The 24,118-nt window shown below is 35.8% G+C and overlaps 1 protein-coding gene and 1 long non-coding RNA gene across 2 annotated transcripts in view; one reads left to right on the plus strand and one right to left on the minus strand.

The window, feature by feature from the left end:
- LOC131383558 (uncharacterized) overlaps nt 1–5,801 on the minus strand; it is a 174,314-nt gene extending 168,513 nt beyond the window's left edge. The window contains exons 1-2 of the long non-coding RNA XR_009213720.1: nt 5,732–5,801; nt 3,328–3,389 (exon numbers count right to left, since the gene is read on the minus strand). This is a non-coding gene — a long non-coding RNA (uncharacterized LOC131383558). The remainder of the gene's footprint in view (nt 1–3,327; nt 3,390–5,731) is intronic.
- A 325-nt stretch (nt 5,802–6,126) lies between these two features.
- On the plus strand, nt 6,127–23,900 carry ZRANB2 (zinc finger RANBP2-type containing 2). Its single transcript, XM_032155595.2, has 10 exons — nt 6,127–6,256; nt 8,487–8,539; nt 8,630–8,738; nt 10,324–10,406; nt 14,639–14,715; nt 14,940–15,074; nt 16,198–16,367; nt 17,829–17,915; nt 20,260–20,418; nt 22,056–23,900. The coding sequence occupies exons 1-10, from the start codon at nt 6,201–6,203 to the stop codon at nt 22,117–22,119; spliced, it is 993 nt and encodes a 330-aa protein (XP_032011486.1). The 5' UTR covers nt 6,127–6,200; the 3' UTR covers nt 22,120–23,900.
- The last annotated feature ends 218 nt before the right edge of the window (nt 23,901–24,118 follow it).

The raw sequence follows: 24,118 nt of genomic DNA on the forward strand, positions 1-24,118 counted from the left end.
ACCACGATCCTGAAAAACTGACACAGCTGATTGGACAGAGGTGCACACCTGACTCAAGCCAGAGCAACTAGAGTCCGGAAATGTGAAGATTGGGCTACAAGGCGCCAGGTGGGAATTTCTTGAATAGAAGAGAGATAGAAACTTGAACACTTTAGCAACACTATCTTCTGTCCAGGGTTGCCTGTGGATATTAAAAGCCCTGAGGAAATATTCGAGGAGAGAGAGAATCTATCTATAGCAATCATCTGATTACAAAAATAGTTATAAAAGTCATGGCCCCATGTGAGACGGAGTGATTTGCTGTTAAAGAGTCAAGGCAGGGAAAAGCTACTAACATAGCTGCTTAGTTTCCAACCGCTGAACATACAATTTTTTTCTAGTTTCTTGGAGTCATCTATCTGTATTAATTATTACTAAAGAAACCATTCCTGTTTAATTTCCTATCTACCACTGCAAGGAAAAGGTAGCAACACTATTATCATTCACAATGCCATGGCTCTTTGGGTCCTATTATAATTAGAACTGTATAGATCTTCTTGCCTCTGCAGTTCCATAATGCCATTTATTTAATGCTGATTACAGCATTACTCATATTGCTTCAACATCCATTGTACTGCCTGTGAACACTGGATACTAATGACTTGAATGTTGTTAGTGTACTTTGTTGATGATGACCACAAGCACAGGTCTTACACAGAGAATGCAGGAAAATGCAAACAATTATTCATATTGTGGACATGTTAAATTTATTGTTTGGAATTTATTAATAGCATTTATTTATAGAACTTACTGCATTAACATAGAATAGCACATCTCTCAACCATGTCCTCTCTTGAATTGTCTAGACCTTAATCACTGCATCCCTATAATGTGACCCCTTTAAGGTTGGCTGCAGCCCTGCTTTCCATATATAGTTATCAGCGGTGAAGACAGATGAGAGGCCCTGGATAGACCAAAAGAGCCATCCTATTTGGGCAACCAATGTCCATCACTTGTTTATCAAGGCTTACGACCAACCCAGAACAGAATGTCACCATGTTTATTAGAGGTAAGAAAGGACATTGATTGAAATGGCCCATTGGCTTTGTGTTGCTACTGTCTCAAAAGCCCTGAAAGGAGGCAAGTATTGTCATGATAAGTAGTGTCTGTGACACGGAGCTTGCAGAGGGGTGGTGTGACTGCCCTAATGCCAGCAGCAGGGTGATGGCAGGAGACCCCAGGATAAAGGATGTCTGCAGACACACATACCTTTTTCAAGCACTCTCCATTAGACGTGGTTCCTTGGTCTGACCAGTCAGGGAAGAGCCCACATACTGGCTCATACAGTCAGCTCCAGACCAAGGATGCATGGAGGACAGTGGTAGCCCAGAGCACTGAACTCATCCTGTGTCTGATATCAGAGAAAATCACCCTCAAACCACTGAAAAAGTATCATTCTGGTGGCCCAAACTTGTGCGATGAAAGAAATAATGCCCCAGCCAGTGGGAGCTTTGGCCCTCCAAGTTGCTCTCCAGGAACTGGCAGGGCCATCTGGCCCTAAGCCACCCTACAGGTGCTATTCCCAGAGATCCTGGGGCACTGGTGGACCCTAAGCATGGTAAGAGGGCAATATGGTCAGGAGGGCCTGGAAGGAAGAAACAGTTTTCTTTAGGCTTAGGGTTGTTCCACCCAACAGGTCCTGCTGACCTGGCTGGTCCCCACCACCGAAAGCAACAGAACATCTCAGGACTTCCATTATCCGGGACCCACATAGTACTACATTTTGGCTCCATCCTGCTGAACGGCCCAAGACGCCTCAGGGGAATTAGGACATCTCATGGAAGGCCAGGTGCAGGACCATGTAGGAGCCCTGGTTGCTCAGGTCTAAGGGCAGTACTGCTTTTTTTTTTTTCTCCAGTCTTCTGAACTAAGTAACAGAAAAGCTAGTCTGAGGAAAGAATAACGTGTATGCAGAACGAATTCAGCAAAGAGACAGAGAAAGGGTGCTGCTTGAATAGAGGATAGTTTCTTTCAGGATATTTCTGAAACTGCACTCCTGCTCTGGCATTCCATCAAACACCACCTTCTCTTTATAATATGCTCCCCCTTTTTGTTGTTTAAGTCATTTTATTTTTATTTTTGTTACTTGCAAACAGAGTGAGCCCTAATGCAATATTTAGAGCCAGATTCTTAGCTTTGTAGGTTCAGAAACTCAACTTTCCCATTTCCACCAGAGCTAATCTCCTGGGGACCAACATATTAAGAGGACCCATAAACAACTGATACGCATTTCAGAATGCCAATTTCTCAATCTATAAAGAGAGCTTAATCCAAATGAACAACTTGTGGGGATAAATTCACTCTGGGAATTTTACCACGGTAGGTTAAGTGTGCTCAGGAGAGAAGACAAATTATCAGAGGGCTGTTTGGTGAGCATATAATAAGAATAAAGAGAACGGGTAGAATTTTTCTTTCAAATTAGGATAGCTGAAATGAATTTCTTTTGTAGGAATATTCCTCTTTGAAAAATCAGCTAAAGTCCTTGAACTCAAATAACCTCTTCTGGTCATTATCAGATGTATTCATGTATTTTGTTCATTATCCTAGACTTACTATAGAGGATTTTTCTCTTGACACATAATTCTCCCAGAAAAATTTTGCTAATTACGGTTAGTACAGTGGATTAACTGTTGTTGCATTAACTGCATGCCATCTACCAGCTTTGGCATCTATTATTCCTATTGACCCCATCAAGTCACTATCTCCTCTCTACTCCCAAGGGTGATGACTATCCAAGATTAGTTCTGCTGCTTTTGAACTTCATGTAAATGGAGTCACATAGCATATGCCATTTTGTGTCTTACTTTTTTCAAGACTGTATTTGTGAGTGAAATAAATACTGTAATTTGTTATTCTTGTTACTGTATTACACATTCCAACTGTGTAAATATATGACAATTTATTTATCTAGGCTACCTTTGATAAGCAATTGGGAAGCTTCCAGTTTGGGCTATTTTGAATAGTACAGCTATGAACATTATGATATACATCTTCAGTAAACATTACGTGCATTCCTGTTGGTAATATACCTAAAAATGGAATTTCAGGGTCATAGTGTACGAAAACGTTCAGATTTAATATATTCCGACATTTTCCAAAGTAAATATATCAATTACTTTTTGCAATGTATGAGAATTTCAGTTGCTCTACGTGCCTTCCAACACTTAGTATTGTCTGATTTTTAATTTTAGTCAGTTTGATGAATGCATAATGGTATCACATGGTTTTAATTTGCATTCCCCTGACTTGCAGTATCAACCAAGACATAGAAAGCCCACAATAACCTACCTTTCCTATTGATTACAGTGAGAAACTCAAGACAAAATACCAAAAGCAACTGCCTGAAGACTCTGGAAAAACAAAAACAAAAACAGGTAAATTAGATTGGACAATGAAAACCTGGAGAAATGTTCTGTATGTTTGCTTTTCCTCTTTTCTCACAGCTTTTGACCTGAGACCCAACACCTAGTGAAACTGTGGTGACAGGAAAAACTGACAAAAACCTGTATGTCTTGCCAGAATGGGGATAGCGATAGGGGGCTTTTGTGAGCCAAAAGTTAGTCGGGGGAATACTTAGCTCCCCCTCTTCTGGTTTTTCTTTCTTTTTTTTTTTTTAATTTCTCTCTCTCTCTCTCTCTCTCTCTCTCTCTCTCTCTCTGGGCATTGGCCCAAGAGTGAGGCCCTAGGCTTGGATATCTACAATAGTAACAGAAGCTCTGTTTTTATGGACAAAGGAAGTAGGAAAGGAGGCCTTTGTGGTCTGAAGAGTGTAGAGGGAATCCACATTTTTTCTCTTTTCTGTCACTGCTTTGTCTCAGAATCTGCCCTAGTCAGCTGCTATGCCAGGCTGCTAAAACTCCAAGAGGAACCTCATGTTTCTGGTGTGAGGACCTTGCAAAACAAAAGGAGAGGAATGTAAGAGGAGAGAGCTAGAGAAGAGTATCCCCTAATCCTATGTATGTACCTATACAAGTTCTGTGTTCACACCTAAACTGAACATGTGCAGAACAGACACAAAATAGCATAGCAAAACTGAATTTCAATTTAAACTACTGCTAACATCCCCAAATAATCCCTGAGTATCTAGGTATAGGACACAGCAAAGCCTTTGAAAACCCAGCTGACATGGAACCAGTACTCATAGGAGACCGAACTTTTGACCTGAACCAAATTGGATCGATTGCCTCCTAAAACAAAACAAAAATCAACGTTCCCTAAAGGCTTTTAACAGGACTCAGTCTATGCAATATAATGTTCAAAATGTCGTAGATAAAATCCACAATTACACAGTATAAAAGAACTGGAAAAATGTGGCCAACTTGCAAGGGAAAATATAATCAACACCTGCCAACTCTTAGATGACCAAAATGTTATAATACAGATTTTAAAGCAACAATCATAACTAGAGAGTAGTTAAACAATTTCTCTCCTAAACATAATCATACTTGCATAAAGACATTTCAGTCAATGATGAACCACACATACAAAGGTGGTCCCATAAGATTACAATACCATATTTTTAATGTACCTTTATGTTTAAATACACAAATACCATTGCGTCACAACTGCCTACAGTATTTAGTACAATAAGATGTTATACAGGTTTGTTGTCTAGGAGCAATAGGCTATACCATATAGCCTAGGTGTGTAGTAGGCTATACCTGCTGGGCCTGTGTAAGTACATTCTATGATGTTCACACAACAGCACAATTGCCGAAGGTGGCATTTCTCAGAACATACCCCTATCATTAAGTGAGGCATGACTGTATATGCTGTATTCTAAAAAAAAATTATTGCATTTATATACCAGAATCTATGCATAAGAATGCCCATACTGGTGTTGTTTGTAATACCAAGCCTGAGAAACAGAAGGAATAAACTGTCACAAAACAGAATAGTATCAGTATACATACGTGAAAATAAAAGAACTATACCTATATGCTTCTACAAGCAACTACCTAGGATTAATTTAGAAGCATAATGTTGCATGAACAAAAAAAGAGTACATAACCAACTATGCTTATATAGCTCATCAAATTAAACATACACGTATGTTAGGTTTTGAAAGGAAGGCAAGGATTAAAGAAAGAGAGGGTGGCTTAACAGCAAATACAGGATTTATGTCTAGCATAAGACCTACAGAGGTGGGAGACCAGCTTAATGCCAGTGCCCATTGCTGCTTACAGGCTGGAGTGATTTATAGGCCTGGGTGGCAGTGGTCTGGGGGGCCATGGCCTGCCGCCTGGGAAAATGTTGATAAGGTGTTCCCAGGATGAGGCGGCTCTGGCCCTTGTTATGGTGGAATGCGGTACTTTCTCCCAGCAGAATATAAGAGGCAGCTTGTTTCTCACGCCCGAACCCTGTGGAATGTTTCACTTTGACTAAGGTCTGCAAAATGACGGGGGGGCTTACAAAAATGGTGCAGTTTGGACTAACAATGTACATAAATTTTTAAAAAGCAAAAGAATAAATCCCAAATATGAGAAAGTGTTATCTGTGGAAGAAAGTAATGGGATGGAATCAGAAAAAGACACTGGTAATTTAAACAATGTTGGCAATGTCTCAGTTTTAAAATTACCAGTTGGTTCCCATGTATAAGTTGCTTACTTATCTGTTACACCTATTTATGTATATATAAAAAATAGGTTTCTAAACGACATCCCATGTGTATGAAATAACAGAATTTTTGTACCTTATTAAAATAATTTCTCTAAACACTTGAAGAGCCCGAACCGCCTCTTGCCCTAAAGGAGCCCCACGCCCCTGAATTGATCAGTCACTTCCGCCTCCACCTTTCCAGCTCCACCTATGGAAGCGGAAGTACTTTACTCTTGGGTCCTCCCACCTGTAGGGGGCTCTCCGAGGCTTCTAGTGCCACGAAGGCCTCCTGCCTGGGTTGTCCTTATGGCGCCTGTGAGTTTAGTCCTAGAAGAGATATTTGTATTTTAACTTTTCCATCTAATAAACAGTAGCACAGGCATCTTAGTCTGGACAACAACGTACAGGCTGAATTCCTGGCCAGTTCCCTCATCATCAAACCCTGACGCAGTAGCAGGCGCGAGTCAGGCAGTGTGGGGACAGCCCCGAGTTGCCGAAAGTCCCCGGCCCGCTTTCCTCCTGTGAAGACATAGCTGCGGGTGGCTGTGCTGGTGGCGTTCAAGATGTCGACCAAGAATTTCCGAGTCAGTGACGGGGACTGGATTTGCCCTGACAAAAAGTGAGTTCAAGAAGGGTCCTGAATTGGGACGGAGTTTGTTAGTGGAAGCTTTCCCAGGTCCGTTCGGCATTTTCCTTTTTTATGATTTTCTGTGCCTTAAGACGGGTTGAGACGGCGAACCGCCAGTTCCCGGGCGGGAAGAAGGCTCCCAATCTCCTCACGAGAGAGGTCTTTCGGGGAGCCTTTGTTCTAGATGGGTCTTCCGCGTTTCCTCGACATTCCCTCTCCAAGGTAGCCTCTCTTTAGCGTGCGAGATGGCCTACCTTTTTGCCCCCACACCCCACCCCCGCCCCGGCCAGGTTTCGGCGATAGGAAATCTCTCCGGTCAGGCCAGCTCGGTGTTGGATCTCCCCCACGTGACTTTTCCCTGCACAACTTTATTCTTGTTTACGGAAAATAACTGCTTTCTCGCACTCGTCCTTTGGCCTCTTACAGTTCACCTTGTTTTGTATTTTTACTCAAACTTTTCCTCTATACTATTTTTCCCTTTTCCCCAAGCTCTACCCTCTTTGGTTTGGGAAATTCTGACATTTTCTTTGTGGATCATTTCTCCACAAGAATTGGACTTTTCGCCTCCTTAGAGCCGAAAAGGAGGGAAGAGACCGGTGTTTTTGCCTACTCAGCCCTGAAGATGCTTGCAGCAGAGAAGCACGTGTGTTAGTGGCTCTGCTTTTTGACGTTGTTGCCAAAGCCAATGTACTCTACTAAATTGTTAATCAGACTTTTTTTGAAGGGTGCACAAATAGGTGTATCTATTAGGAAATAACATGGAAAATAATTTAATGTACAACTCATGTTCACATAAAAGCCTTTTATTTATTGTACCTAAGTTAGCCACAAATAAAGAGGTTTTGATTGTAAAGAGCAAAAACTTTGAAACAAACCTGGGTTTAGTTGAAATTCTATTATTTAACTGCTAAAAAAGGAATAGAATTGCTTTTTTATGAAAACATGAAATAACGTGGATAGGGTGTGTAAACAATGACGTGTAGCAAATTCTAATTGGTAGCTATTGATAGTAATTTGATATTAAGATGATGTGAAGGGGTAGTTCAAGCCTAACAAATGATACTGAATAGAACCAAGTTATATGTTATGGATAGTATTGCTCTGAGTGATAAGACATTATTGAAAACGTTCAAAAGATTTAGAACAACAACTTCTGACTTTGTTGTTACCGGTGAAATAATGTGCTTTTGTCAGTGTCTTTAATGACAGCACACCCAGAAGTAGGACTCTCAAGGAGAGTGCATTTCAACTCATTTACAGATATATGAATAGAATGTTGCTTGTACAATATGTTTAAATGCAGGATAAACTTTCAGACTATATTTTCCATGCTTAATGGAGTTAAAAGGAATATTTTTAGGGGAAAAACTTAGTCTAAATATTTAGAGTGTTTCACTTTAGTGTCATCCCATACTTCACATCTGTATTGTATTCTAGTATAATGCCTTAAAAATCAGCTTTTTGAAGTTTTAAGCATTCCATGTCATTCAGAGCATTTAACATACTTTTACCAATATACACGTGCACTTCTAAGATCGTATGAGTGAACCAGTAATTCTTAAGGTTTGAGTTTGTTGAGTATAAGCATAAAGTCATACTGTACTACATGTGTTGAGATTATTGGTTTTGGTGGTTGTGTCATTTTTTTTCAGCTAAGTCTCAGAGGTTTGAGAAATGCCCTGTAAAACTGAGTTTTCTTACAATTATTGAACCTTTTTGTATTTTTAGTCAGTACAACCTATCGTATTTGGTTCCTTACCATCCTACCTACTACCTGTAAAAAGACAATTTCGTTAAGATCCATGAAGCCCTCCTTGATTTATAAGTTTTTTTCCTCATTGGTCCACCCCTAGGGTTTAAAACTCCCTGGTAGCTTGTAAGTAATTACTGAAGTGGAGTTAAGGCTCACTTTCAACTTTGTAAAGAGATTATAACTAATGATAAGTGCTAATGTGAGGACTTGAGGCAGAGATCCTAAGTAACTTAACCAAGATCACATAACTGGTAAATGGAAGATTGGGATATCTTACGCTGAATTTGTGACTCCAATCTAGTATTTTTTCCCCCAGTAAATTGTGAGGTGTTTTTTGTTGGTAACATTGACATTAACATGACTAAGATGGATTAGAAGTTATGAATTCCAGATATGTAGTGAGGACAAGTTAAAATGTAAAATTTTACAAATTTAAATTTTTATAAATGCTTTTTATTCTGTTTTCAGATGTGGAAATGTAAACTTTGCTAGAAGAACCAGCTGTAATCGATGTGGTCGGGGTAAGTATTTAAAGAAGATTCTATTTACACTATATATGTATCATTTGTTTATTTCTCCAGGTTCATATTGCATGATTTTTCTCTTTTCAGAGAAAACAACTGAGGCCAAGATGATGAAAGCTGGGGGCACTGAAATAGGAAAGACACTTGCAGAAAAGAGCCGAGGCCTATTTAGTGCTAATGACTGGCAATGTAAAACGTATGTTTTTTAAATTATTGTCTGCTCTTTCTTCCAAAATAATAGATCTGGCCACTACTTGTTTATATTACAGCTCTTATTAGTCACATTGACAAGCCAGGGTAACCTTTTAAATCCAGGGTATCGTTATTCAGTCTCATCTTTAAGTATAGCATAAAGAAGTTTTAAATTATTCTTTGCATTTTTTAATGGTAATAGTTGTCACTATGATTATGTATACCAGTAAACAAATACTTATGGTAAGCTTAAAACCAGTTGAGGGGTGGTGGTACTTAAAAGTACTAAGGCCTATTTCTTCCTTTATTGAAAAATCCCTGCAATTTTTAGACTGTATAGTTAGTGTGAAATACACCACAAAACACATTTTGCCTATTTACAAAATAATGTTAGATTCATAAGTTGTGTGCCATAAGTAATTATGTCTAATTATAGGTAGGTTTCTTAATGATTTTTATTTTCAGGCTTAGATTTAATTCTTTATTGACTTTTCCAACTTCCATCTTTTCCGTATGCAGAGGAATCCTGTGTGTATGAAAGAGAACTAAATCAAAAAAGTATTAAATAAATTTTTCTTTTTGTTTGTTTGTATTTTTTGTTTGGTGTTTTTTGTTTTTGGGACGAGGTCCCACTCAGTCACGCAGCCTGGAGTGCATTGGGGCGATCTCAGTTCACTGTAACCTCTACCTCCCAGGCTCAAGCAATCCTCTCACCTCAGCCTCCTTAGTAGCTGGGACCACAGGCCCGCACCACCATGCCTGGCTCTTTTTTTTATATGTTTGGTAGAGACAAGGTTTTACCGTGTTGCCGAGGATGGCCTCAAACTCCTGAGCTCAAGCATTCTGCCTGCCTTGGCCTCCCAAAGTGCTAGGATTACAGGCGAGGCATGAGCCACTATTCCCGACCCTAAAGTCCTAAATAAATTTCTGATCCTCTGGATTATAAATTTGTGTTGGAAAAGTTTCCAGCAACAGATTTGGTCACTGGATTTGGGTATGCTTTGGAATTCAGTGCTTGAACTGATAACTCAAAAAAATAAATTAACGTTGTTTATAGGGTATAACCATACTCTTTAAGGTGTATTCAGAGACTGAGAAATTAGTGGAGCCTTTAATTTAAAGTTATATGTTTTCATAAGGCATCAGAATTTCTATACAAGTTCAGTATCACTTACCTGAAATGTTTGTGGGTTCAGCATCCCTAATCTGAAAATCTGAAATGCTCCAGTGAGCATTTCTGTTGAGTGTCATGTCCTCTCTCAAAAAGTTTTAGATTTTGGAACGTTTTGGATTTGTGGATTAGTGATACTCGACCTGTGGTTGTAATTTGTCATTTACTTCTCAAAATGACAGAGGCACTCTTCATACTGTATAAATTTTGCTTCTCTGCTTAAATGGTTCAGTCTGTTGTTGGAACCCACATTTACTCATCAGACCATTGTACATTTTCTTTGTTTACATTACCACTTAATAAACATTTCTTTGACAGTGGTTTCATCCTAGTTTTTATTTTAAAATTCTAAAATATCTAAAAATTTGATATTAATCTATATTATAGCCTACTAATTTGGTATTTTTCACTTCTAAAGTTGCAGCAATGTGAATTGGGCCAGAAGATCAGAGTGTAATATGTGTAATACTCCAAAGTATGCTAAATTAGAAGAAAGAACAGGTATGATAAAACCACATTGTAACTAAATGACTTTTTTTAAGCACTAAATATTGAAACAATAATTGTATCACCTTCGAGTAAGAGCCCCAGTAAGTGAGGATTCTGTTTATTCTGCCCTGAATGTTTCTTACTGGGATTTTCCCCCCCATACACACATACAAATCTTTTGTTTCTCACAATTTATAAAATAACAGTGTTAGGGACCTTTATCCTAACAAGGAGGGACATAAGAATACTTTTAGAAATATTCTCCTCTCCCTTTCACTTGTTTGCGTGTTTGTTACTAGTGATGATGTAATAATATCATTTTTAAATTCTTTTGATAGCCTGCTGTGACTTAAAGGGCAAAGCCACACCATTTAAAGTGTTCTTCTAAAGCTTTGGCAATAATTCTGAAACTTAGCTATGTGCTAGATCATCTGAAAAACTTTTTAAAATACAGATTGCAAAGTGCAGAACTGTTAAAGTTATTTGGCAGTAGGTTTCCAAAATCTGCAGGTTTTTTGGATGGTGTTTGATAATCATTGGCCTAAATAATAGTTGATCACTGGCTTTGTGTGTTGTTACTGGTGAAATGAAGATGTTTGCCTAATAGCATATAGTTTTTCCATTATCGCCAATTAGCCCAACCACATTATCTGTTTACTTAAAATCTGATTTTGTTGTTCAACTACTTGTATGTTACACGATCAAAGGATTCTTTCTATATCTAGTCACCCTGTCAGCCTTAGGCTTGGTGAACTGCCTCCCTGTTTTCTTTGCCTCTCTAACTTTAGGCCATTTTCTTTGTCTGTTTAGTTTCTAGGGATCGGAGGGCCACTGTTGAATCTTTTTGACCTAGCTCTCCTAGACTTCAGCAGAAATTCTACTTTTATTCCCCCCACCCCTTTTTTAAAAATTATATTCTCATATGTGAGAACATTATAATGTCCTTGATCCCCCCCACTCCCCGGCCAACTGCCATTTTCAACCCTCAAATCCTACCTTATTCTTAGGAAGTGATTTTGCCTTTCCACTGATTGGGTAAGTTAAGGCCTTCTGACAAGGATCTCGTTTTTTTCTTCCTCACCTAAGGTATGCACCACACCTCCTCCACCCCACGCCCCCCCCCGCCCCCGTTTGATTGATTGTTTATTCTGTCTCCTTTGCAGGTTTCTCTTCTTTTGGCCACTTATGTTGGGATTCTTCGCAGCCATCCCTGGCCCTCTTTCTTTCCTCTGTTTTCTTGGTGTTGTCTTCTAAGCCCAAAGTTTAAGTAACTTTGCCGTGATACCCAAGTTTATGTCTCCAGCTCAGACTTCTTTGACCCATATATCCAGCTGCCTATTCAACATTGCCATGCAAATGTCAAACTCATTATGTTCAAACTGAATTTGTGATTTTACCCCTGGGACCTGACCCTCTTCCAATGATCTCTTTCTCATGATTAGTACCACTCACCATACATTTATTACATAAGCCGGAAATCTGGATGTCCTTCTTAGCCTAAATAGCTCTTTCTTGATATCTCCCATACCCCAAAAATTCTTTTCCATTACCACCCTAGGCAAAGATATTACTATGTTTTGTGGAAAAATAGCCACCTAGCTGGTTTCTACATATTTTTATTTCCAAATTTAAAACCCTTTTTTAAAAAACCCATTTTGATTGCTTTTAGGATAAAGTCTAAAATCTTTTTAACAGTTTCAAAACTTAAAAAAACTTTTGACCTATTTCCTGACTCCTTTATAGTTTCATTATCACAAGAACTATAGTTTAACAGAGAAGTAAGCAAATTTTATATTGATAGCTTCTCACTTTTCTTATTGTCATTTTTCAGTCATTCTGGTATCTTGAACGTTTCTCACTTTCCTTGCTACAAGTATTTGTCTTTGCTGGTAACAGTTGAAGGTGTGAAATAACTTACTCTGTTGCTTTCCACTTTCTTTTGGCTATTTATAATAAAGCAGTGCAGAGTTCAGGGAGCATTTCCTAAGCATGAGACAGGATATGAATTAAAGAGAATGTGATTCACTACCTCTGAAAGATTGCTGGCTTATCCTGCGTCATTCCATCAAATTTTTCAGTAATTTACTTCTGAATTTAGGATTTAGGATTATTTTTGTTTTTGTCAGCTTTTAAAAAAAAAAAAAAAACCATTAAAGAGAATGGCATAAAAACAAACAGTACATTGTGATTTTTATTCTTTTGGATTCTTTCCTTAGAATAAGTTCTCAGGAGTTGAATTAATTGTTCAGAGTGTAGAATCACAGTTTTCCTGTTAGTGTCTTAGTTCTTCCTCTGAAGTACATGTTATATTCATCCCCCTTTCCCGCTTTTTTTCCGTTGTCACAATCTTGATCCAAACATTCATTTTAAACCTGTGTTTGATTCTTTCCTGGCCCTTGTTCAGCTTTTTACATTATACTGTGAGACAAATTTGAAAATACATTCATTGTAAGACTTACTAAAATCTACGGAAATTCTTGGTTGCTTTCTAAAGCTTTCCATAGAAATTCAAATTCATTAGATGATTCCAGAATTGTGTTTTCTGTATTCATTCCTTGAAGACATTTATAGGCCACTGTGCAAGGTGCTGGGGATACCTAGGTGAGCAAAATAGTCTTACAGCACCAAAGATTAATGAAGTCCTCTTTAGGAAAGCTATGCTTAAGCTAAGAAGTGAAAGATGAGTTACCTGAGTAATGGATTAAACACTCTTCTGTTTGTGGAGAAGTAATTAGGAGAGGTGGCGGCAAGAATGGAAATAAAACCAATTTATACAGCATTATCTGAAGTGCTTTAAATTAGTAGAATGAAGGAAACATACATATCATTCTGTTGATTCCAGTATCTCAGGTATTCAGTGAAAATGGTACGCTTCAGTTTTTTCATGATAGGGAGCTAGTGTATTTTCCATTTATACAGAGTTAATGAGCTAGATTTATGTTGTATGGGTTCATACGACATACCTTACTAATGTCTTTGTTGTCAACAGACTATTTTGCTGCCTCTTAAAATAATTTTATTTACATACTTTTGAAAAATTAACTACATGAGTTATAGTTCACTTTCTAATTTTACTATATTTTTGAGCTTTCCATATTTGTCATATTACTTTTCAGTTTTTTCCTATGTAAATTATTTCCCATTTAGATCCCATGTATGTTTAAAAATATTTTTATTAACTGCCTAGTATTTTGAAGTTTTCACTAGTACAAAGTATAATGAAGAACAGATGTTATATTAGTGTGGGTTTTTTTCAGAAAGTGAAATTTTAAAAATATTTTTTAAATACAATAGGCAAATTTTAAGTTACAAGTCCTAATTTTTATAAAATATTTTTATTATAAATCTATTTAATATTTTGCTGATGAATGAAGTCCCTAAGTCTGGAAATCACTGGACTTATGTACTGATACTGCTGTGGAGTATGTGACCAGTTAGATTGTATTACTCTTGATCAACACATACCTCTTTAATTTTCAACAGGAGACTTTTTCAAAATATGTCAGCTCACTTTTCCTAAAACTAGCTCATTTTCTTTAATTCCAGTCTCTCCTTTAAGCTTATGTCAGAGACCTGCCAATTGAATTGTATACATTGGTTGTGACATGAGAGAATAGTGGTTTGCTAATCTCAACTACTTTTTAATAGAATCATTTAATTTCAAAATTTACTGGGTACTTCAGAGAACCTGTGTGACTTTTACCTATGTGTTAAAATCAATTAAGCCAGGGCCAAAGGATGGCCTTTATTGTGTTACTGTGTTTGTGTAATTAGGAATTTTCCAAGCTCTAATAAGGCCCGCTACATTTTAAAGTAGCAAAATTTCAGTGTATCAGAAGATTCCAGACTATTCTCAGCTGGTAAACAGTGGAATTTAATGCTTGGTTGTTACTGAGCCCACTCTTCCCAGAAGAATTATGATAAACTGTAGAGGAAAGTCCTTTAAAACTCGGTTATAGCAGAAGTTTGAGATGTTTTCCACCAATACTTTCTATGAATTAAATAAGTCATGGAGGACAATTTGGAATTGAAAAGAGCTAGAAGTATCGCCATATATGACGTTCCAACTAAGTTCTCTGTATTTTCTGTGGTGATTTTTAATATGCTTTCTTAAAGACTAGTAATTAGATGGGTAGGCAGGCGGTGTTGGTTAGATGTTTTTTGTTGTCTGGAGATTTGGGCATGTTGTGTTTATTATTTAAATCAATTGTCATAGGGTAACAATTTGTGCCCTCTTTTTTAAGGATATGGTGGTGGTTTTAATGAAAGAGAAAATGTTGAATATATAGAAAGAGAAGAATCTGATGGTGAATATGATGAGGTAAGCTATATATTGGTGTTCAGGTTGAATATAAATTAGAAAAACATAGAAAAAATTCTTAAATGCAAAGGAAAACAAACATTTTATTTTTTTAAGTGCAGTTTGAGTCTTCAGCAACTGATCATTTTCAGGAAATCATAAATATCTAAAAATAATTTTTTAGAAAATGTATTCAGTTTAATGCATTATCAACTGACAAGTATTTTGAAATTGTTTTTCTCTAGTTTGGACGTAAAAAGAAAAAATACAGAGGGAAAGCAGTTGGTCCTGCATCTATATTAAAGGAAGTTGAAGATAAAGAATCAGAGGGAGAAGAAGAGGATGAGGATGAAGATCTTTCTAAATATAAATTAGATGAGGTGAACAATTTTCTTGTCCTATTTCCCTTTTGTCTTATTTGAGTTATACCATAACATGAATGCTTTTGACAGCCTCAGACACTTGGTGAAAATATATTCTGTGTTTGCATTTGTTCTCACAAAGGTTTTAGATTTCCACTCTGCCAAGTACTATTTGTCCTTGGAACACTACTGTTCTGGAGATACAGTAGTGACCGAAACAGAACCACTTTTCTCTAACTCAGTTCTAGAGGAGGAAAGATATAAATAGATAATTTTGATAGCAATAACGTTATGAAGACACATGATGTGATAACAGTTTAAAAGCAACTTTGGTTTTTGCTGATGGATAATGTCTAAGGAGGTGAAATTTGAGCTGAAACTTGAATGATAGGAAGGAGCCAGCAATAAGAGCTGAGGTGAGAGCACATTTAGGCAGAGAAAAGCAAATACAGGTTCCCTAAATAGGAGATAAGCCAGCAGCCTTCAGAAATACTGTACATAGGCCAGTATAGTTAGAGCAGAGGGGAGAATGAGATGAGGGGGACAGCACACATTTCAGGTCCGGTGATACTTGTTCTGTCAGGCCAGAGTGTAAGTTTTATGCCATGTTAAGGGTACCTTAGAGCCTGATCATAAGAGGTCTTGGAATGCAACTAAAGAAATAATAAGCCAGTTTTTAAGAAAAAAGTGAGATGTATTTATCTGTCCTGTGTTGCAGAGTGATAACTGTCAGTATATTGAGATATTAGAGAGGCAGAATGGATCTTCAGATTTGAGGAGAGCAGCTAAGAGGTTACTATAATATGCTAGAGAATAAGGAACAAAGTTTCTAACTAAGACTAAGGATGGTGGATTCAATGACTTTTAAGGAGGTGGACTTGAAAATTCTTGGGTGATGCATATGTGTGACAGAAAAAGTGTGTATGGCCTCCAGCTTTATGTCTGTGCAATACCTGAGACAAAGTTGTCAAGTCTCTTTATTTGAGATGAGTTTAGTAGGTGAATTTTAGAATTCAGAATGAATTTGCTGAGATACCTGTGATATATGCATATGGAGGTGCTCAGTACACTTAACTGTTTTATCTTTCCTGCTAGGTAACACTAATATCTAAATGTCTAATTATAATTGAATTTTTGTTAGGATGAGGATGAAGATGATGCTGATCTCTCAAAATATAATCTTGATGCCAGTGAAGAAGAAGATAGTAATAAAAAGAAATCTAATAGACGAAGTCGCTCAAAGTCTCGATCTTCACATTCACGATCTTCATCACGCTCATCCTCCCCCTCAAGTTCAAGGTCTAGGTCCAGGTAAACGGGTACAGGTCAAGGGTAACACCAGTCAAAATGTCAGTATCTAACTTTTTTATTTATAAATTTTGTTTTTCTTGACGAAATAAACTTTTTATTTTAAAAATTTAATTCAAATCAACTTTTAAAATAATTTTTCAGCTTAGTACCATACAGTTATTGTCCAGTATTTTTAGAAAAGTAAAGTCTTAGCATGAAACTTCCTTAACCTATTTTAGCCTCATGCTTTTGACCAAAATAGACTTAAAAACTGAATTAAATTTTTATATACACTTATATTTAATTAATCTAAAGAGATAGCTTACATTTAGAAATTAAGTAAAGGGAAGATCTGTATTTTCATTCAAGATGTTAAAGGCTAGCACAGAAATTTTCTAGGCATTAATTAAATCATTGCTTATTACATAATGTTTTAATAGTTTGCTTTGATATCAGTATTCTGAATAAAGGAGCAAATTCAGCCATATTAGTTCTATTGACTTCATGCTCATAATTTTGAGAAGTCCAGGAGTAAACTAAAACTCATTTGGTGTACTTGAATATTCTTTGTTTGTTGGTGTAAAATACGTAATCTCTGATTTTATAGTTAACAATAAAAATAAAATTTTAGGTGAGTGAAAGCAGTGATTTAAATTTAACAGTGTCCTCTTGAAAAACCTTAATCACAGTTAAGTGATGGCATGGGCAATGAATTTTAATCATATTTAGGAATAAAATACTAGCTATTAGTGTATAACAGTTAGAGATATGTTAATTGAGCACTACAAAGCCTGAAAGCTTAACAAAGTGGGATTATAACTAGTAAGTTTTTGGTAAAAAATATAGTGATCTTTTTCTACAGGTTATTATTATAAGGGACAAATTATAGTTGTAAATTAGATTAATGAATTTTGTGAGTTTTTAAATCTGTATGAACCATGTCTCCCCTTGTGTCATATCTTCCAATAATATAGTTACCTAACAATGATAGAATTATACATTTTCCCTTTAATTCTCTAAGCATTGAGTAAACAGAAAAATATAGGGATGAAATACACACATGCCAACATTCAAAACTTTGTACTAACTAGAAACAGAAATAGAAGGGGATTTATAAAGGAAAATGATGGAGACATTTTAGAGAAATTAAGTATAACCTCAACATTATGTTTTCTTGGATGTATTCTGGGTAGCTTCTAGTTACTGTAAACAGAAAGTATTCATTGTTTTTGTAATAAAGTGATAATGTTTTATTTTATAGTTGAGTGGCTTTAGGGTAATTTAATCACTTGGAAAGTGATTTTTTAAAATTACCTTTTGTTACTAAATCTTATTTAAAATACTATGTTTTGAAAGTATGTATCTTGTATAGTTACCTTTTTATATGAAAATGAACTCTAATACATATCTTTCTTTCAGTGTTCATATCACAAAGCTCAATTAAGTGGTCCTGGAAAAAAAAATCCTTCCATGTTGTTCCAGGTCCCGTTCAAGAAGTTCTTCCAGTTCGCAGTCAAGATCTCGTTCCAGTTCCAGAGAACGTTCGAGATCTCGTGGGTCGAAATCAAGGTGAATGAGGTAGCATCTCTCTGTAAAGCAGAGAGAAAAATATTTAAAGGCTGCAGAAGGTGTTGCTGCTTTTTTTCCCCTTATTTTGCTTCTACTTGTCGATTTTATTTTAGCATTAGAAAACTAATGCACTTGCCTCAGCTTAATTTTCTCACCATGAAATGTTTCCATTGCCAGCAGTGTGCCAAGACATTCCCATGATTGAAATCAGGTGGCTATTTTGCAATATGCAGCGTTTATTATTTTGGCACTAAGATGTGATGAAGTAGGAAGATGAAGCCAAGTCTTATTGACACATTTCTAGTATATTAAGATTATATATGGCCAGGCACAGTGATTCATGCCTATAATCCCTGCACTTTGGGAAGCTGAGGTGGGAGGATCACTTGAGGCCAGGAGTTCAAGGTTGTAGTGAACCTTGATCACAGCACTGTAATCCAGCCTGGGTGACAGAGGAGTGTCTCAAAAAAAAAAAAAAAAAAAAAAAAAAATTAATAGTAGTTCAAATAAAATTACATACGTAAAAGAAAAATTTTCTGCATTATTAAAAGGAAGAAAAATAACCCTGCCTCAAAACAGGTCCTGTTTTGCACGGCGGTTGTTTCAATATTTTCAGAAACAAATTTGCCATTTATATCAGATAAAGTTACTAGAGAGTACTGAATACACATTTTCCTTTCTAATTTTACACACAGTATTATTTAAAGAGCACAAAACACTCAAAACAATCAGGAAGTATAGTTGGTTAGTTGAGATAGGATGTGGTCTTAAGTAGTAGACAGTGTTGTAAACTTTCAGGTTGCATGTAGTCACATCTATAGAGGGAAACATAATTTGAAAGATGCTCTTTAAGGAAATTTTTCTGTATGTAGTCAAGATATGCTCTCTTCGTTTTTAAGTTAATTTATGATGACCTACTAAAGGCATCTAAAAAATAAGAAAATGAAATTCCATATTTGTGGAAATTCATATTGAAGTCTAACCGTGGCTCTTTTGGTAAAAGTATTTGCTGCTTTGAATCAAATTTAGCATTAAAGGGCTGCCACAGTGTAATCATGTTAAGGAGAAAAGAATGATGTGCACACTTGCATTATAAGCCAATAAGAAATAGATAACAAGACCAGGCTCAGTGGCTCACGCCTGTAATGCCAATACCTGTTGGGAGGCCAAGGTGGGAGGACTGCTTGAGCCCAGGAGTTTGAGACGAGTCTGGGCAACATAGTGAGACCTCGTCTACTAAAAATAAAAAAACATCCAGGCGTGGTGGTATGTTCCTGTAGGCTGAGGTGGAAGGATCACTGTAGCCCTGGAGATTAAGGGTACAGTGAGCCATGCTTATGCTACTGCACCACAGCCTGGGGAACAGGGCAAGACCCTGTCTCAAAAAAAAAAAAAAAAAGAAGTAGAGAGCAAATTATTTTTTATTGTTATCATTATTTAGTAACAATATTTAAGCGCTTTATGGGTAAAAATCCTTAAGTTCTGGTATTCCCTTTGGGAACCATCATAATTAAGGTTTACAGAACAGCCTTCATATTCTTCCCAAACATTTTTTCATTGCTTGTAACTTTCCAAAGAATTCTCCTTTTGGGCTTTCTGGTTTTATTTTAAGCCCAAAGGTGAATTTTTTGGGAAGTTTGAGCTAAATTCCTTCAACCAAAATATACAAGTGAAGAAAAAAAATTTGTATTTAAACATTTGCACATTTACTTCTACCTGAAGCATGTGAATGTCAACACTTCATATTTCATAAGTAGTGGGTTTTCATAAAAATAAATATTGTAAATATAAATCATCTTAAAGTTACTTTTTATTTCTTCTTGAATATTTAGCAGTTTAGTACAGTTACTAGTCTTTTGTTGCTGTGCCATATACCTGGTTTTTCCATAACAGTTTAATGAGTTGAATAATTCCACATGGAATTATGTTTATTTTCTTCAGGAAGTGGCATATAAGATACATATTTTATCCTCAAATGGAAGGATGTAGTTTCTAAACATAAAGTCCTATTAATGCAGTTACCTGCTGATTTTATAATACTATAATATTTGTGTATACTTGGGAAAGCCTTAAGAAGAGTTTTAAATTCTATTTTGATATAGTAAGCAGGGTTTTAATTACACATGATAGAATTTTAAAGAGACAAAATTAAAATAATGTTTAAGTAGAATGTTTTCATGGTTGATCCAGAAGTCTTCTGTTGAATAAGCAGTAAGTATTCTTCCTTATAAAATTTTCATAGTTGTTATGAATCCTGTTTATTTTTGGAGCTATCTGATAACTAAATAATCTTCCTTATTTCTTCTTTTAATGAAATGTTTGATTTGTTTCTCAATCAATGAAGATCCAGCTCCAGGTCCCACAGGGGCTCTTCTTCCCCACGAAAAAGATCTTATTCAAGTTCATCATCTTCTCCTGAGAGGAACAGAAAGAGAAGTCGTTCTAGATCTTCTTCATCTGGTGATCGCAAAAAAAGACGAACAAGATCACGGTCACCCGAAAGGTTTGGGTTTCTGTAGAAATAAGAATGGGTGTTCTTAAGTGTGTTTAATAGATAAAGTAAACTTTCCTAGTCAAGGGTTAGATTTTTATTATCTCTTGTGTTCCAACTTTCTACTTTTCAACTTTGAACTTCAAAAAAACATTACTTTGTTTATCCTTCGTACTTTGATCAGGTTGTTTAGAATTGTAGATCAAACCATTCTTTGATCATTTTATTGTTTAAATTTTTATTTCCATTTATAATTTTTATAGCCAACTCTCGGTTATTTCTGTCTTTTGAGATTGCAATTCAGAAGCTATATGTCGAAGTAATTTATGAGTTGACTTTTATACTTAGGCTTCTTTAAATACTAATAGTCAAGAATTCTAGAGCATCTAATAAAAAATTAACTTTCAGATCATTGGGAATCTGTCCTCATTTAAATATGTGTAAATGCATTTCCACAGCAAATTGCTTCATGCCCTTTGTCTATGAGGAAATTATTCCTTGTAGCTAATACATTTTTCGTTTTGCAGTCCAAATCTTTTTTGAGAAAGGCCTATATTAGGTTACTTTATCTGTACTGACACTTTTAATATTGGAAGAGTGCAACTGTCATCTGTCAGCCTTTTCTGCAACAGGCTAATTACTCAGTTTCATTAATTTTCTCTTTGTTCTCAATTATATAGTCATTTTAATGGCTTTATTTGTAGTCTTTGCAAATTTTTCATATTTTATTAGCTTGTGAAAATAAAGATTATGTAAAGTCTATTAATTGCTGGGTTCAGTGGTAGGATTATCTCATGATTCCTACTTGTACAGAATGATTAGTTTTGCTTCTTCACATTTTGGAGTTTAGATGTTAAGATTACACACAGTCTTGTTTCTCTGCATTTGTTTCTTTGTAAAAAAAATTACTCTGTTTTGAGTGGAATTCATTCTGTTGCTTTCTTACCACTTCTGCAAATTTTTATCTTAGCCACATATAATCCCCCTAGTTTGTTGTCATCTAAACTTAATGAACATGTTCTCTATTCCATAAGCCAGGTGATTGGTGAAAACACTAAACAACCCTGAGCCCAGGGCCAACCCCTACGGAACACCACTACTTTACCCAGGTTGATATTGACTTATTCATACTAGCTGCATGAATATAACCCTATAGCAAATTGTACAATCATCTTGTGTGACCTAGATTTCCAAAACTTATTTATGAATATATTTTCTCATACACAGAAGCCTTGCTGTATCTTTTTTACATAATAGACTTCTTACACTTTCTACACCGTGTCACAGGGATTGGTTTAGTCACACTTCCATTACCAAGTTTATATGCTTTTGTTGTACATTTTCTGTAATTTTACACATTTTTGCAAGGCTTTTCTTTGATATCTTAAATAATTGAGAGGTGGCTATATTTCGAAATGAGATTCTTTTGAAATTGTAGAGAATTTTTTATTGTATTTATATGATAACTGGGCTCATATCCAAAGTCTAAACATCAGATAATTTTATGTGTGTAAGTTCCTATCTCAGTTTTTAATTTTTTTGCTAGCATCATGGTACTGAATTTTGTATACTTTCACAGTCTTAAGAATGAATGCTGAAATTTAGCTCTAGCTTACTAGAATGCCTGCTCTCTCCATTATGTCTTACAGACGCCACAGGTCATCTTCTGGATCATCCCATTCTGGTTCCCGTTCAAGTTCAAAAAAGAAATAATGTATTAAAATTTACATCTTAAAAAAATCCAGTACAGTGCATGAAGCATATTTTTAACGAAGTTGGTGTCTTACTTGGTCAGAAGTGCTAAATCTGCTAGTAGAGGTGCATGCCTTTCATTGCTTTTCAAAACAATACAGCTGTGTTTATTTGTGAAGTTAAAAGTAAATAGCATTTTAAGCCATAATGTCCCAAAATAGATGCTCTGTCATTCATTATTTACAACCATTTGCTTCATTTAAAGCCATTTCAGCTATAACAAAGTACTTTGCTTCCTAATTTAAACTCATTTTTGTCATTTCGAAATACATCCTGTCCATTGGCTAAGACAGGATTACCTAGGCTTGCCTGAACTTTGGGCATGGAGGCAAGACTGGAAACTAGTTGGAAACAACATACTTATGGAAAAGAAAGTCAGCCTGTTTATGCTGTTAACAGATGTCAGAGTGATTCTCACCAAAAAAAAGTTAAACTGTGTTGTAAGCAGCCAACTGTAAATGTCTTTATTTTGAAATTCCCTATGCTAAGGGTGCCTTAAAATCATTGTGTCTCTTTTATCCAGCTTTACTTTTTTGCTCCACATTTAATGCAAAGGATCCTGTGACGTCTACAAGGAGAGAAGTGGGATATATTTTCCTTTCTGACACATAATTTGGGGCAAAAAAGAAAGTCTTAAGAGTTTATCTCTTCTCTACTGATACGGTTGCTTGATAAAGACATCTCAAAATGTTTACCAATGTTTTAAGAAGCTTTGTGTGATATTCTTCCAAATCTAGTTACCAAATATAATATGGTAGAAAAGGCTAAATCATACTTAATGAGCAAATTGAAGTAAGCTTTTAAAGTATATTTCTCTTTTGGTGAAAGGCCAGTGGAGACATTGTGAATTTAAGTGAATATTTGCCTCAAGATGTTAACTATAAACACACTGCATACAATTTTCTTCTGAATAACAAGTGAATGCTTATCTCTGCATGATGTAAGCAAAAATCATTTTTCCTATTCATTTGAAATAAGTTATGGCTTAAAATGCTTTCGGAGTTTATTTCTCAAAATTAAAATCTGGTCACAATGAGCTTCAGTTTGTTTTCTGGTTTAAAAAATAAAAAGGTTTCTCTTAACAGTATTTCCAGTGACAATGCAAGGTAAGTATATCAAAGGAAATCAACAATTGTGCTTCGGGGCTTTTTGTTATGGGATATTGATTTCTTGGTTTTTTTCCATAACATTGTCTGCTGCAATTTAAATAAAAGTTATGACATTTTAAGATATTTCGTAGACAAACCAAACAAAAATATATGTTTTTACTTTAAAGTGAATGTTTTTCTCTTCAGCTGATCTAAAAATGAAAGCAAAATATCTTATGTAGAAATATTTTGATAATATTTTTACAGTGAGCTTTCCCATGTCTTTATGTCTTAATTTTCTTTGCTGCATTTATGTAGGTTGCACAAGAACTTTTACTCACTTGTAATTGTGCCTCAGACTTTTTGAAAGTCTACCTTCTAAATTGCCCAGATGATCTAGATTCTACATGTTACCATTGGTTTATTCTTGTGCTTTCTGTATTTAAAACTTTGGCTGTACTAAGCAAATGCAAGGTTATAATTTAGCTAATAGTAGTTTACAGACAATTCTGATGATTATGATTTCATTTGGTTTAACTAAGCTGTACTAGTACATTTCATAAGGAAATGATACTGTAGACAAATGTAAATAAAGCCTGTGAGTCAAGCATCAAGTGGTGTTTGTTAGAAATAAACGAGATTTTTAAACTCTGATCTAATGTTCATTTTTAAACTAATTAAAGTTTTCTGTTACGTTTGATTTGTTAATTGTTTACACTCTTTATATTGACCTACCTTTTATATATGAGTGCTTGGTATTTTAAATTCCAAAGCCATTATCACTGCAACCTCGGAATTTTTAATTTTAACCTTTGTTTTTCTTTTTAAATAGCTCCTAAATTAATTGCTCACTTCTTGCCAGAACATTACAT

This window comes from Hylobates moloch, unplaced genomic scaffold, assembly GCF_009828535.3.
Source record: "Hylobates moloch isolate HMO894 unplaced genomic scaffold, HMol_V3 SCAFFOLD_5, whole genome shotgun sequence".
NCBI lineage: Eukaryota > Metazoa > Chordata > Mammalia > Primates > Hylobatidae > Hylobates > Hylobates moloch.

Coding starts and splice junctions, on each gene's coding strand:
- ZRANB2 (XM_032155595.2), top strand. CDS start 6,201: ATGTCGACCAAGAATTTCCGAGTCAGTGACGGGGACTGGATTTGCCCT. Junction 14,716..14,939: donor CTGATGGTGAATATGATGAG/GTAAGCTATATA, acceptor GTTTTTCTCTAG/TTTGGACGTAAAAAGAAAAA. Junction 20,419..22,055: donor AGATCACGGTCACCCGAAAG/GTTTGGGTTTCT, acceptor TATGTCTTACAG/ACGCCACAGGTCATCTTCTG.